Source organism: Gymnodraco acuticeps, unplaced genomic scaffold, assembly GCF_902827175.1.
Source record: "Gymnodraco acuticeps unplaced genomic scaffold, fGymAcu1.1, whole genome shotgun sequence".
Lineage (NCBI taxonomy): Eukaryota > Metazoa > Chordata > Actinopteri > Perciformes > Bathydraconidae > Gymnodraco > Gymnodraco acuticeps.
The window spans coordinates 66,298-82,715 of NW_022989916.1; the positions used below are offsets into that span (position 1 = coordinate 66,298).

General features: G+C 41.2%; 2 protein-coding genes across 2 annotated transcripts; one reads left to right on the forward strand and one right to left on the reverse strand.

Moving 5' to 3' along the window:
• Positions 1–1,668: 1,668 nt before the first annotated feature.
• LOC117542234 lies at positions 1,669–9,520 on the reverse strand. The gene is made up of 4 exons (XM_034209799.1): positions 9,082–9,520; positions 6,666–6,871; positions 6,194–6,376; positions 1,669–2,732 (listed from the first exon to the last, which is right to left on the reverse strand). The coding sequence occupies exons 1-4, from the start codon at positions 9,518–9,520 to the stop codon at positions 2,601–2,603; spliced, it is 960 nt and encodes a 319-aa protein (XP_034065690.1). The 3' UTR covers positions 1,669–2,600.
• A 1,898-nt stretch (positions 9,521–11,418) lies between these two features.
• On the forward strand, positions 11,419–15,827 carry LOC117542237. The gene is made up of 2 exons (XM_034209802.1): positions 11,419–13,824; positions 13,867–15,827. The coding sequence occupies exons 1-2, from the start codon at positions 13,102–13,104 to the stop codon at positions 15,649–15,651; spliced, it is 2,508 nt and encodes an 835-aa protein (XP_034065693.1). The 5' UTR covers positions 11,419–13,101; the 3' UTR covers positions 15,652–15,827.
• The last annotated feature ends 591 nt before the right edge of the window (positions 15,828–16,418 follow it).

Genomic DNA, 16,418 nt, shown 5'->3' on the forward strand with positions numbered 1-16,418 from the left:
CAGTGTTCAGGATCAAATGAGAGACTTTAAGACACAAACATGGCCGCCTGTTGTGACGATGATCTTCAGAAACCTTTAACCAGTTATTTGAATATCAGGGATACATGGATTTGTCCTTGTTGAATGTTAAAATCTAGTTTTTACAACAAGGATGACACTAGGGTTGTAAGGGTATATAAAGGTATCTTGGTATTAAAGTTGACCAACTTATCAAATTGTGTACATTTGTTTATAGACAGTGTTGAAAAGAAATTACGTTTAGGTGTGTGAGTAAAAGGTACACACATACACAATGTGTTCACATTAGGACATTATTAAGCTGATGTCATTTTCATTTATGAATTGAACATGCTAAAATAGTGCTTGCATGTTAAAGCACCCAGATATTGTTCTAAACTGTATTAAAGTAAACAGGTATTATCTTGAACTGTATTGAAGTGAACATGTATTATTTGGGACTGTTTAAAGTAATCCTATATATATATATATATATAAACCTTCTTACTTACACTCCATGACCCAGAGACCCTGACACACACCTCCTGTCTCCATGCAGCACACACACATAAACTCCTTAACCCAGATATCAGCAACACACACACATACGCCTCCGCTTATCAGCACACACACACACACACACACACACACACACACACACACACACACACACACACTTCCCCTCACTAACACACACACACACACACACACACACACACTTCCCCTCACTAACACACACACACACACACACACACACACATACACTTCCCCTCACTAACACACACACATGTTCTTTTTCAAGGTTCTTTCTGGGAATAATCCCAAGCACCAATATATCTGTGTACAATGTTTGATTGTTTTAAAAGAATAGCTTGTGTGAAACCTTCCCGGGGAAATTAAAGGAGTTGGGTCCGGTGGAAGATAAGAAGTGATTCTACACCTCAAAACATATCCATATATACTGTTGTTTCTTCATGCAAAATGCCCCCTGTTTCTGACTGGCTGGTCCCGATACCTGTATCGCACAGCAGTAGAACTGGGAGTCCAGAGTACTCTGTAAACTTATATTGGTGTTTTTTACTGTATTAAAATCAGATTATTGTTATAACTTTTATGCCGGTGTTTTAAACTCCTTCTTTTATTAAATCTGACCAGGCTCATCTAAAGGACGGCGCGGAGCAGAGGTGGGCTTTAAGCCACCACTATTGTGTTTGCTCCTACAGTGTACACTTACATGCTTTAGTTAAATTAGGAACTAATTCATGTTAGTCATACAGCATCTGTATATGAACAGAATGCAGCAAAAAGGCCTTTACAATTCATCCATCATAACAGAGGTATGTTTTTTTGTATCAGGTTTATACAGTAATTCGGGTCCTATTCTTTAAAGGCTCACTGTAAATAATAAGAAAACTCATTTGAATAAGATACTGTAATATTTGACTATATTACACTTTCAAAATCTTATGCCGTTACAACCCTAGCTGACAGAAAGCAAGAGCATTGTGTTATTATGCAACGTACTGTAGGTATGTGATAGGGTTGATTTTAAAACAACAAACTCAACTATTGAAGCAGCAGCAGGCCTGCAGCTACCATGTCCTGCAAGGTACAGATTGGAGACTGGTTGCAGCTTCAGTTCCCTGACAGAAAATGTAAGCTTTGAAAATATTATTTTTAAGCATTCACTTAAAACTGATATAGATTTTATTTAAGAAGGCCTCTTGTTTTTTCCTCTGTTGTGTTTGTTTCTCCAAACTGCTACTGCCATGTACTGTAGGTGTTACACTGACTATGGATCGGTACCTCATATAACCCAGTTTAAAAAAAGACTATAATAATTGATCAACTATAACTTATACTGCATTTAGAAATCTCAATGTCAGTTAGGATTCCAGTCGCTGCAACAGCAGAGACACATTTAGTGTGATCCTTCATTGCCTGTTCACCCAGGACATGTTAATGCAGAGTGAATCTAAAACAGCAATGTTCATATCGCTCACTAACCCCCTCCCCCCCCGATTACACTTCACAGTAGTCCCTCCACCTTCTGACAGAAACATATCAGCCCCATAACTCTAATGGAGCGTCCACATCAAACGCAGAGCTAATGTTTCCTGTGGTTCGATTGCTTACAAATATAATGCAGAGACAAGATTATGAGTGGATTTGTTCGGCGTCATGATCGAATTACTTCAGTAACCTTTGGATCTTTTTATTGCAGTTTAGCCATAAGTAAATATATCTTATTTTGGGTTCGTACCATTGTAATAAACAGACCACTGAAATGTCGCTCTGCGTTTGGTGTGAATTTCCCGCTCTCTATAGCAGTGCTCACGCAAGACCTTTAACCTCGGCAACATTCAGGACATTATCGTCCAAGATCGTGCGTACGCCATTGTTTCTTATTGATGGACGGTGCAGCCAAGCAGGGCTAAAAATAGTCCAAATTATAAACAGAACGGGGGGGAAAAAACACCTTCTTCTCCTTTGCCTCCTCTTTCTTCTTCTTTCCTCCACCCTCGTCCTTCTCTCTGGCACAGTTTGGGTGTCAGTCGAGTTCGTATAAAAAGAGAGGCGCTGGTCTTCCCTTCCTCCTGCCGCTACATGATGATCCGCGGCTCTGGGACCGACTCGTTGATGGATTTGTGAGGCAGCACGTTGGCACCGTTCAGGTAAAGCTCGTCGTTCACGATCACATCCTCCCCCAGCACCGTCACGTTCTCCATACGAACCTGACGACACAGAATTACCCAGAAGTCATTTAACCTCCGATAACATCAGAATCAGGTTTATTGCCATGTAGGTTCACAGAAACAATGAACTTGTTTGTGTGCACAGTGCTGCAAACCTAAACACAGTATAGGGAAATCATTTGTAAGAGAAGGATCAAAAATAGAAAGATTACTAAAAAATAAAGAGAAATATTTTCACAAGCAATATCAAATATCTACATATCCATAATGAGAAGAGATTGAGAATGATTTCTGTTAATACATTTTTTATTTGACGTGTCCGTTTTATAAATATATTTATAAAACGGACAAGTCAAATCAAGCAATCTGATTGGTTCTTAGCCGTGATATAATGAGCGTATATCACGGGTAGAATTGTAGTTACTTTTCACAACAAGTCAGTATCCCTCCGCGTCTGAGAAAAACTGTATACAGTTGGGCTGAACCACAGCCCTTAGCTGTGATATAATATACATATATACCACGGCCTGTCGTGAGCTGTTGCTTAAATATATATTCATATCTAAATACAAAGCGGTCATTATTCCATGCAAAGTTACTTTTCCTATGATGACCCACTTGCTGCATAGTATCCTGCTTATTACACGGCTTCTTACTAAGTAAACATATATATATATATCCTTTATTTAACCAGGTAAAAGACTCATTGAGATTAAAATCTCTTTTCCAAGAGCGACCTGGCCAAGAGGGGCAGCATGTACGAAGTTACAGATAAAACACAGACATGACAGGCAGACAAATACAGCTGTAAAACACAAATAAAATGGCACATTAGCCAGTCAATATGCGAAGTAAAACAAACTATTAAAAATCATTAAAAACTGGCAACATTTAAATCGATTTTAGGATAAACGAGCACTCGCATCTACCAATGGTGTCGTGTTCTCTGTCCTTTAAGATGGACCTGAATTCCCCAATAGTGATTACATCTGAGAGTTTCAGCTCCTTCTGTACATTGTTCCAAGCTGTGGGGGCAGCATATTCAAAAGCTGTTTTACCCAGTTTTGTTCTCACTGTAGGAACCAGCATCTGAATCAAATCTTGGGAGTGCAGCCATATAGACTTTCTCTTTGACACATATATGTGCAAATGTATCCAAGCTCTTTAGGCACTGGTCGGAGGCATTCATGTATAGCAGATCACCATAATCTAATACAGGTAAAAACGTTGCAGATATCAAATGTTTCCTTGTCTGAAAAGAGAAACAGGATTTATTCCTGTAAAAGAAACCTAATTTTAGTTTTAGCTTTGAAACAACATTTTCCGTGTGTAACTTGAAAGACAAGTTCTGTTCAATAAGAAATCCCAGATATGTGTAAGTAGTGACCCTCTCAATGTCAGTCCCTTGAGCAGCACAAATCTTGGGTAGAATAGATGGTAACTTTTTGCCATTCGAAAATATCATCACTTTGGATTTTTCTTCATTTAATACCAACTTTAGTTGATATAAATGGGTTTGTATGACATCAAAGGCAGACTGGAGGAAATCTAGACTTTGCTCTATAGAAGCGGAGGAACAATAAATAACAGTATCATCTGCATCAAAATGGTAAGAAGCATTTGCTAAATTATTATATAGATTATTTACATATATGGTAAAAAAGAATCGGTCCTAATATGGAACCTTGTGGCACACCCTTTGCTATCGGGAGGAAGGAAGAAGAGGACCCAGAAAATTGGACACATTGGGTTCTCGCTGATAAATAATTTAAAAACCAACCTACAGTATGCCTAGATAAGCCGATACTGTGAAGTCTTTCCGCCAGGATGATATGATCAACTGTGTCAAACGCTTTGACAAATCAATAAATAGAGCTGCACAATACTTTTTACAGTCCAATGCCTCAATGATGTTGTTCACCACTTTAATAGCAGCAGTTGTTGTGCTGTGTTGTTTTCTAAAACCGGATTGGTGCTCTGACAAAATATCATTTGTGTCCAAGAATAATTTAAGTTGTTCACTGAGAAGCCTTTCAAGGACCTTCGCTACAACACATAATTTTGAAATTGGCCTATAATTATTAACAGATGAGGGATCCCCTCCTTTCAGTAAAGGAAGAACATATGCAGATGTCCATATGTTAGGAATCTCATCGTTGGAAAGAGATAAATTAAAAAGATAAGTAAGCGGCTCAGCTATAAAGTCTGCAGCTAATTTAAGAAAATGAGGAGGAAGTTTGTCCGGACCTGCCGATTTGTGTGAATCCAGATTCTGCAATGCTTTATGGACCTCTATCGCCTCGATAAAAGTGAAATTGAATGGCTGAGCCACGGGATGGGATGGAGGTGGTGAGGAATCAACGTTCTGTTCAGGGTCCGAATGTAGGGACACAAACAAAGAACCAGAAGAAATAAAATGTTCATTAAAGCAGTTGAGAATGGCCGATTTGTCAGTGAGAGTCTGTAACAATGCAGGCTGGTAATTCATTCTTTTTCAAACATCATATTGTGATATAGCAGTCTGTTGAATGTCGAAGTTTACCAGAATCAAATGTACACCTAGGCCATGTCAAAAATATATCTTATTATTAACCATAAAAATAACTATAAAATGTATTGCCTTTTTTACATTTTAGGGAAAAAATGTGTTCATATGTCTTCATTTTATACTACACACTGATTTTAAGCAATTTGAGATATATAATAAAAGTCATGCTTCAGTGACTGCAGTAAGAAATCAATAGACTTTTACATTACTAAATGGAAAACAATGATTAAAGAGGACATATTTTGCTCATTTTCAGGTTCATATTTCTTGCTTCTACTGTAACATGTTTGATGTCTCCATGCTTTAATGTTCAGAAAGCCCTTTCCTGTGAAGGAAACAGGAAAGGGAAAACCCCCAAAGGCAAAAATAGGGCCTCTTTAAATGTGACTTCTGAAATCTACTGTTAACTAAACTTCAAAAACAGCTACATTTGTATTGCCATTTTTTTGTACTTTCTAAGAATACTTTTTGACTCATCGGTTCCCGATGGTTTCTTCCCCTCCGCTACCGGACTCATCAATAAGGCCCGCCCGCCCCCCCCCACTGACACATAACATCAGCCACATCATAGACTCTTGTGTGCATTACATTAATGCACACAAGAGTACAACAATATCTGTTTTCTTTTCTTATTACTTTTTTGTTTTATTCCATATTTTATTCCTTTACATTGCAATGTAAATACTGTTATATTTATATTTTATTATTTTTCTAGTTCTCTATCTATGTTTTAATTGTTGTTTTACTTTTATGTATGCACCTAGTCAAATTCCTCGTACGTGTCAACCCACCTGGTAATAAACCTGTGTCTGATTCTGAAGTGTTGTTCTTTATGATTTCTTAATGTCTGCACAATGAACACAGTTAAAGATGAAATTACCTTAAAAAAGGTTTTTAAACTTTCTATAACTTGTAATAATATAATTCCCTATGGTCTCTGTCCTGTACTCACCCACTGGCCCACAGAGGAGCTCCACCCAACGATGCAGCTCTCCAGCCAGGAGTGAGATCGGACCCGCGCCCCCTTCATCACCGTGCAGCGCTTTATCCTCACGCCGTCCTCCACCACCACCCCCGCACCGATGGTGACGTTCGGCCCGATGGTGCAGTTCTCCCCGATCTGCGCTGTGGGGTCCTGGAGTCAAAGATTCACTGTCTTAAAAGTCATGAGCACAACAGCTACAGCCTAGTGATGCAATGTACATCTGAAGACCAAGACTCCTCCAACAGTGAAACATACAACATGCTTATAACATACCTATGTTGTAGAACAAAGGGTTGTCATCTCTTCAGCTTGAGTTAACCACAGACCATATTTCATGCATTTTAGCAAAACTTATTTCCGATCTCTAGGACTCATTCCTGCACCACTAATTATAACCGTGTTTATTTGACATCATGTGGCGGCCATCAGCAGAACTCACCACAAGAACGTTGCCAAGGAAACCGGGACCCGTGCGTAGCCTCTCAGGAGCTTGTTGCCGTAGCGACTGAAGGTACATACACATCCCTGTGAGGAAGTCTTTAGGCTGACCGATGTCCATCCAGAAACCTACAGACAGAGCAGTTAGTAACCATTGCAACAAGGTGATGTTTCTATGGTTACATGAACAACAGCAAACAGCGACAGCTTTTGGTTAGGGCTGGGAAATATGAAGAAAATCATATTTTTGGACAAAATATCTCAATATTGATATTCCGCCATATAGTAGGGTTGACTTTTGGTTCTTTCAAAAACAAATATGTACACAATTAAATGGTTGATAGATAATAATAACAAAACATTAAAAAAGAAAATGTAATTCTACTTTAATCTAATGCAGCTTTTAAAACCAGGGAATTAAATGCGATGTAAAGATATTACAATATCACGATATCGATATTATATCAATATATTGCCCTAATTTTGGTAAATGGACTTGCATCTATAGCGCCTGTTTGCACTACATGCCTACATTTACACATACCAAGCTGCTCTTCATCTGATCTCATTCACAATTTCCAGTTTAGTGTCTTTCCCAAGGACACTTTGGGAGAATTGAACTTGAATTGAATTTTCCACAGATTCATGAAGCTTCCTGAGAGAAACAAAGCCACTACAACCTGCCAGCGACACAGACTACAGCATGGAAGGAGGCTGGTCGATAAAGAGAAGGATAAAGTATGGAGAAGCACCGATTCCAGATTCCTTCCACAGATTCTGATCAATTATATATGCATCTAAACACGACTACAGGATCCAAGATTGAATAATAACCAGAGAGCAGTGTTGATCCCCACATTGTGTTCCTGATGTTTGGTGAGAATCGGTGCTTCTCCACAAGCGTTTCCTCTCCACAGACTACGTGAATTTGGGTGTGAGGAAAAGCCCAAACACTTACGTCTGGCAGAGCAGTGAGCTGTGAGGCCGGAGGGAGCACACAGGTCAACCTCCCACAGTAACATGTTAAAGTACCCTCAAGGCCGGCCTTACGGACGGTAACTGGGTCGACAAGCTGCCCTGGGTGATGCTGGGCCTGAGGACCGCACCTAAGGAAGATCTGCAGTGTTCTACAGCGGAGATGGTCTACGGTCAGCCGCTGAGAGTTCCGGGGGATTTCCTCCCAAATGCATCGGCTCCCTGGTCGGCGTCGGCCCAGCGGGCTTTCCTGCGTGACGCCGCTGAGGCCTTTGCTCCGATCCCTACTACTCAGCACGGTACTCAGGTGTCCCAGGTTCCCGCAGAGCTCCGCTCGGCGGAGCACGTGTTCATCCGGCACGATGCGCACAGAGGCCCCCTGCAGCCCCCTTATGATGGGCCTTTCCGGGTCTTGGAGCACGGGGACAAGCACCTGGTGGTCGACCTGGGTGGCAAGGCCGAGCACGTCTCGGTGGACCGGGTGAAGACTGCTCACCTGGACTTGGACCAGCCTGTGGTGCTGGCTCGACCTCCGCGACGGGGCCGCCCCCCGGCCTCGTCCCCTGTCATGGATTTAAGACCTGTTGTTCCGGTCCCTCCCCTTCCAGGGGCCGCACAGGCGGGAGTCACTTTTCCGACTCCCGTGCTCAGGAGTCGTGGGGGTCGGCGTGTCGTTCCTCCCCGCCATGCTGATTTTGTTTATGTGTGAATTCTGGGGGGGCTTGTGTGGTGACACGTTATTGGACATAATTCACCTTGCTTATTGTGTTGCCACACGGACCCTTTAGTGGGGAACACCTGTAGCTTTAGCTGCCATTCCTGCTAGCTCATCAGGCAGAGCAGTGCATGTGTTAACCTCTCTGAAAGTAATGGATAATAAAGATTGGAACTCCATTCTTAATACACCGCCTCCGACTCTCTTTTCACGGCACTACACTATAAACTTTAAACACAAGTCATGTGCACGGAAATGCTGTTCAACCATTGGTCAGACATGAAGCGGGTAAAAACTACATGTAAACACGGAAAATCGCGGCAATTTCCACCGGAGCCCAACATGGAGCATCCGCAGATTGTTTTCATGCTGCTGTTTATATGGAGAGCATATCAACAGAATGTAGCGGGCGACGCATATCAATACATACTGAGACAACGTGCGGTAAAAAACGTTATAACCGTTAGTTAATTAATTCGTTAGTTGAGGAGTTGGGCATATGGCTGATGTAGGCCTAGGTAATGTTCATAGGATTTCATAATTACACTTCACACACTTTTCTAGTAATTATTTCATAAGCAGCTTTATAGGTTGCTTGCTTATTAATGTGTGTTTTTTATAGTGGTTTATAGTGGTTGCAGTGGTTTTATAGCTCATCCCCCAAGTCAAAAGGACAGATAACAAGGCATGTACACCGGCAGCATAAATAAGTTTACAGTGAACGTACCATTGTTATCAGAGTCCTCGGCATCCGCGGAGTAACTGCGGCTAGTATCCGCCTTAGCAGCCCCGGCATCGGCAGTGGAGCTCAGGCTCCCCTCATCAGGCGACTTATCCACCTCTTCCTCCGCATAGGACTCGACCACATCTACGGGGCTCACTATGGGTCTTGTGTTCAAGATACTGTCGAGATCCTCATACCAAATAAATGTCTCTTTGATACTTGGGGAGCTGCCGCTCTTCTGCAGCGCGTCGCGCACTTTTATGTATTGTTGTCGTAGTTTCTTCACCTTTATACGACACTGTTCAACACTCCGGTTAAATCCTAGTTGCTTCAGTCGGTCGCTAAAGATTTTTGAACACCTCCGCGTTTTTATGAACCTTCTCCAGCAGTTGAGAAATGTTCTCCTCTGCCCAGATATCCAGAAGGCATCTGTGTTCCTCATAGCTCCACGTTTGTCCCCTGCCGCTCATTTCCCCACCATTTGCAATCCTCTCCTCCACAACAAGAAATGACGCGCAAATACTACGCTATGTTTTGGTGCGGATTGCGTTCACACCAGCGGATTGCGTTCACACCAGCAATCCAGAGTTCGCAAGAAAGCTTTCCGAGACCACCTATTTTAGCGGACCAGAGTCCGGTTGTTTAGTTCACTTAAGAGGTCTCGGACTGCGTTCACACCGACCCAAATGAACCGCACCAAGCGGCCAAACGCACCAGGGTTCGATTCAACCGGACTATACAAGGCAGGTGTGAACGCACCCTTAAAGACCTTGGACCGGACCAACCCGATTTGTATATATCACAGCAAGCTCGTGAAAAAGACAAAACGTATTGTAAGAGAATATTTTCCTTTGATCTGTGTCTTTTGGTTGAGAGATTACCTTGGTGGAGCACAAGGACAGTGTGAAACTAGGATGATCTCCCGGCCGTATGTAATTGTCTGTCTCTCAATAAATATCAGTGTATTGACAGGCGAATCCAGTTTCCCTCATTTGATGATGCGCTCAACATTGCTGCAAAGAAGTTTTTACTTCACAATTGGCGTCGCGAACGGTTACCAACAAATCGTCGAGCTGGTGAGTGTAATTTCAAATCTATATTTTGACATTGCCTCGCCAGACTCTGTGATTGACGGTATAAAATTACCTGTGGAACAGATAGATGCAATATTTTTGGTTTCCTCTGTGTGTGTGCACGGCAAATATTCGGAGAGACCTTAAAGAGGGCATCAGTAATGTGGAACTTCGGTTTAAAAGCAATGTAAAGATTTGTACTGAAACGAATCGCCGAATTCTGGAGATTTCAACGGTTTAACTAGTTAAATCAACTCGCCTCGAAATCACCCTGTTGCTGCTGCAGGAAGAGGGTGTGGGTAATTCCCCTCCCCCCCCCCCTGTGGGCAGCAGCACACGAAACAAAGCACAGTGTCGTATTCTACTTAAATCGCACCATTATGAGTTTTGGAAATAAACATAACTCTTATTAGGATGTTACTAAATATTACGTCACGCTGTGTTTCATAAACTGAGGGGTTGTTGAATTTGGCTGTTGTTAAAATAAAGGGTACTGAATTCATTAAAAGTCTCTGCTCTCCGGATCGGGGAGGGCAGAGCACCACTAAATTAGCATAGTGGTTGTTGATTGAGAATAATGTGGTTATTACTCTTCAGCAGATTCCGTTCTTAGAATTAATTAAATTAATTAATATCTCTGCTCTCGGTCGGTTGAGCAGTTTTACCACTACATTTGCATAGTGGTTTTGATTGAGAATAAGGTAGTTTATTGCTCATCAACAGAATTAATGTTTAACAACACAGACTTGTATTTTCTGTTAATCACACCATAAGCTCAAGAACTAAATTGAGCTATTAAATGGGAAGGGTGGTGGCAGAATATTACATTCACACTGTGTTTAATAAACTTACGGATTATTGAATTGGATTTTGTTTAAAAAATAAATAAAAATAAAAATAAAAAACAATAAGTAAAAATAAGTACTGATATTTCCCTACCCCCGCTGAAGTTTCCCTAATTCGGATTAAAATTAAACTGGATGAGTTTAGCTGTCACCTGATATTTGTTGCGGGTTGTTAGAAATTAAAATCAATGTTGGTATGGCGTAATTTGAATTAAATACACTATTTAATTTAAATCAGTTTTATTCTGAAAAACCGGAAGTTCACTAACTATTAACTTAATACTTTTATTCTGAAAATTCTTCATTTCCGGTTAGCATGTGGCGAAATGCTGCATTTTCAAACCGTGAATCAAAGGTGAAATGACATGTGATGTTGTACACTGAGCACACTGGGTTTAGCACTCATTTATTACCGCTGAATAACGTTTATTAGGGAATATTTAAATAACCACAGACACCAGAATGATATAATTTAACAACAGAAAAAGGCAGAAATTGCATTGGACCCGCCCCCGACCAATAGGAGAAGACCTCCGATGACAACAGGAAGAGCAAGCCAAGGATTGACCTCTTTCTACCGGGTGACCTGGACTGACCGGGCGGATGAGGAGAACGCCTCCACTCGCACATTTCATTTTGTACTGTACACCACCACATCTTTTGTGTAATTAAATGCTGTTAACTTTTATAAGCTTCCCTTGACTCTTTTCAGTCTCTCCTGCCTTCGGGGTTATAGAATACACTAACATGGCGTCCCTGGGTGGGCTCTGAAGCGGGATAGAGCTGGAAGAGAGGGGAATGCTGCAAGCTAACTAGCATCACACTAGCCTGCAGAAAATGAGTTTTTGGCTGGGCCTAAACGAAAGGTGAGACAGTTACCTGTTTAATTCCGTGGTGATTGCGAGTGGTGTGGAGATTGTATATAGTGTTTCTATTCGTCTCTGTTGTATCTTCGGCGCCGCCCGATAATGTGAATATTACATATTAAGACCTTCTGGTGAGGCAGAATTTTATCTGGGATAGGGTTCACATTGTGTTAAATACCTCTGGGTAGGTACCAGACCTGATCTGTTTTACACTGGACTGGGTCCATTCATGTTAGTCTATATGTTCGATGTGTTAAACCTGCGTAGTCTGGTTTAATAACGTATATTGTGTGGAGTTTTTAAGCCAAAAAGTATATTTTTGTGTGATCTTCTAAGCCGAAACGATTGTGTACAAGATTGGTATGAGATCGGCTTTTAGGGTCAGCATCTATATAATTTAGAGCTAAGATAAATGAAGATTGTGTTTTGTATTGTCAATCAGTGTGGTTATTTATATGCAGATGTTGAGTGTTTCCATTGTTCCCCTTCCCCCAGTCACATGCGGTTAATGCTATACTGCTAAGCTAGCCAGTTAGCATTACTAGATGGTGAAATACTTCGAGTAAAGATACAACCGGTAACTACTGATAAAATACACAGGGATGGTGTAGATGAACGTTGAGAGTAGATTGAGTTGTTTTGTTTTTCATGCTTTTCAAAGAAAGTACTTTGAACTTTATATTTTGAAATAAACAGGAAGTATGTTTATGAACCGGAAGTACTAGTTGATACATTTGAGAGGAGTTACAAATAAAACAGCTCCCCTAGCGGACATAATAAGTATTACAGTTAATACATTCTTCACCACACAGATAAAGATTACATGTGGTTTCTTTGAATTGAAGTATTGTAGTTAACACATTTTATGACATTTGCATAATTTCATGAACTCAACTTGAGTATACACTGTCCACGGTTTATTTGGATTTGCACCATATTCCTATTTTTACAAAGTCAAAACCATACACTGTTCATTTTTATTTATTTGTTCAGATTTTAAAAAAATTGCATAATTTCAAAATTTTAATTTAATTTGTCTAATTTTGATTTTCCAATCTCAGTTTTACAACATTTACATTTATTTTTCCAAATTCTGTAAAAAAATTGAAAAAATTACAAGATTTTAAAGTTAAGTTCAGATGACATAGGATATCTTTATAAAGAATACAAGGGTACTATTCAGAGGATTAGTCATTCATTTTGATAAACTTAATAATATTATCGGTGTACTTAAGAAACATGTCGCCAGAGTTAAGAGCACTCACAGTGCCAGGCACAACTGCAGATATTAAGGCGAGAGTAAACATCAGATCAGATGCTTTAACGTGTCCAAGTCATAGACAGAAGACATGGAACCAAATAGAGAAACTGTTGGAACAGTGGCAAACGAGAGGATTGATTCCAGCAGATGATCAACCTGGACCAACGGAAGCCCATAGAAAAGCTGTAGTTGAACATGAGAATGCTGAATACCTACAACAGGAAAAAGCATGGATCAAAGCCGTACAAACCCCTTGGTATGGACCAGCTAAAAGCGCTATGAAAAAAGCTGAAAAAAGAAAAGTTAGGGTTACATGTCTGTTAATCCATCTGACATCCATCGCAGAAGATCTGCCAGTAAATGAAGACACAGCAGAAATGACAAAAGAGGCTCCACTTATCCAAACTCCAAAGCAGTATCCAAGCCTGACCGAAGTGTCTCCTCCAGACATATCAGAGAACAACCCTTCTCACCAAGCTTCGATTCAAGCCCCAAATGAGAAAGAATTGGCGTTTGAGGTAAGAATCCTATCCAGTGTCAACCAGCTGATGGAAGAACTCGGCAGAAGAATGGAAGCAGAACTCGGCAGAAGACACGAAGAGCTCGACAGAAGAATGGAGGAACTCGACAGAAGAATGGACGAGGAGCTCAACAGAAGCATTGAAGCAGAACTCATCAGAGGAATGGAAGAGAGACGAAAGGCAGATGAAGCCCATAATGACATTATTGAAGAAAGACGGAAGGCAGTTGAAGCCCATAATGACATTATTGCAGAAAGACAAAGGGAGGAAGATAAATACCAACTACTTCTGGCGGAGAGGCAACAAGACGATGTAAGATTCCAGGACATGATGGCAGATAGACAAAGGAGAGAACAAGAAGAACGAAGAACTCAAAGAAAACGCAGAACAAACTACTCTCCTGACTATTCCAATGGACGGGGAGATGAATATGACGACAGCGGTACACAGTCTGAAACCAGTAGACACTCCCCATACCATGAACAGTCACAGCAACAACGCAGTTTTGCATCTCCTCCTGAGAATAATAGTAGTGACGAAAACGAGCAACATTACCCTGGGACATGCCCCAAAACTAGAAGAACCAAGACAACTAAAAGAACCAAGACCGGTGCACATACCTCCATGCCATTGATAGCGGCTGGAAGAGGAGGATTTCAATACCAATCATGGACTCACAGGGACATGGAAGCATTAGTGTCAAAGCTACCTCCACTCACGAAAGGAGGTCAGAAGTGGGTTACTGATCTGGAGAAGTACACTGTCCAAGACCACCTGTGCTTGGGAGACATGAGGGCCCTGCTTGGACGGATAGAAGGAAGACTAGAGGCAAGAGCAGTAGATTCCGAGGCCAATTGCACGCACGACCCAGATGAAACTTCATTCAACAATATCAGGTCGAATTATTGGGCTGCTATTCGTCACATCTACCCGACAACACGCAATTTACATGCCCTCAACAGCCTGAGAAAAGAACCGGGGGAAGAAATGCATGCCTTCTTGAAGAGATGTGAAGGAGTGTGGGAGGACTGCACTGGAGAACGGCATGACGTTTCTCCGGCTGTTGTAATGTTGTGGAAGAACGCTGTCATTAAAGCCCTTCCCCGATCAGTGCAGGCAGGCCTGGGAGACGTGGTGGGATTAGACGCTAAACCCATTGAAGAATGGAGACTACATCTCATTCACTACGATATGAAATACCAGGCAACAAAGGGGGAAAATGATGAAGAAATTAAAACACTAAAACTAAGACTTTTGAAGATACAAGTAGCTGAGAAAGATGCCGAAGCTAATAAAAACAAGAAATCGACAAATCAGATGGCCATACTAGTAGAGAAGGCAGGGCGGACACCTCCAACAGTTCAACAAAGCGGAGGAGGAAGTGTATGTCCACAAAACCAGGTTCAGCAGACACCTGTGTATCTTCCTACGCAAGTACAGCCACAAGCACCACAGTATCTTCAACAGCAGACACCTGTGTATCTTCCTACGCAAGTACAGCCACAAGCACCACAGTATATTCAACAGCAAATACCTGTGTATCTTCCTAACCAAGTACAGCCGCAAGCACAGGTATACACTCCCATACAGCATCAACAAAAGGGACAATGGAGAGGAAAGCAACGATCAAGAGGAAGAAGGGATGATGGCTGCTTCATATGTGGAGATTGTAGACATCTGGCCAGAGATTGCCCCACTCAGCAATATCCACCACAAGGTAGCACCTCACAATACAGAGGAGAACCAGCGTTAGATTTTAGAAATATTGAGGCGGAAGCATATGCCAGGGCCATGACGAATATTTCTGTTGGATCAGGTGATTGGGTAAATGTAAAAATCCACAAGATGAACTTGTTGCAACCTGTATGGAGTGGACCATGGGAAGTTGTAGAACGCACTGCAGATGCGCTCCGGATCAAAGTTAAAAAAGGAACATGTTGGCACCTTCTTACACATTGTGTAGCCGTACCGCCACCTTTCCAGAAACGGCACGGCAGTTGGAACTGATTTTGGAAAACTGGTACAAAAAACAATAAGGAATTGAACATTTTTTACAACGACAGCACCAGGAGATGAGTAAACTCAAGAATCTGTAGTGTAAATACATTGAGAAAAACACATTTTACACTCGAACTGTTTGCACATCATAGACAAGGAAGTTAGACAATATAAATAAATGTTCAGCAAAAGTAATAAGTATGGTGGAAAGTAGACATAGGCCTACACTTGATTCAAATTTCATTACTGTGATCCAATTGGTGTGCTCTGCAGGTTTACTATTGTTCTAAATAACAGTGGGATTTAAAATATTGGAGAAAATATGGAGATGTTCTTTCGTAGTGTGTGGAATATGTGATGCTGGAAACATGTAAGTATTTCAGAGTTGTGTTGGGTAAATATGTAGCAATGGATGAAACAATTTTTAGAGTGAGTTTTTGTAATATCATTAGTAGACATTAATTATGTTGTTTAGATGGCATTTAACAACTAAGACAGATAGTATGATTAGAAAGAGACAGAGTGGAAAGGGTTGGATTTATTTAACCTCAGTGTGCTAGACTTCTTATAGGTAATGCGTCCCGAGACCTGGACTCCCCCTCTGAGTTAGAAAGGCTACGATCCCGACCCTCCAAACAGACAAAATACCTAACCCAACAGGAGACTCCTCCTTCTCCATCGAACAGACAGAGAACCAGAGCTGAAACAACAACAACAACAACAACAAGACTGCAGCCAGAACTATCTCCACCTGTGGCATCCAGAACCAAACAGCA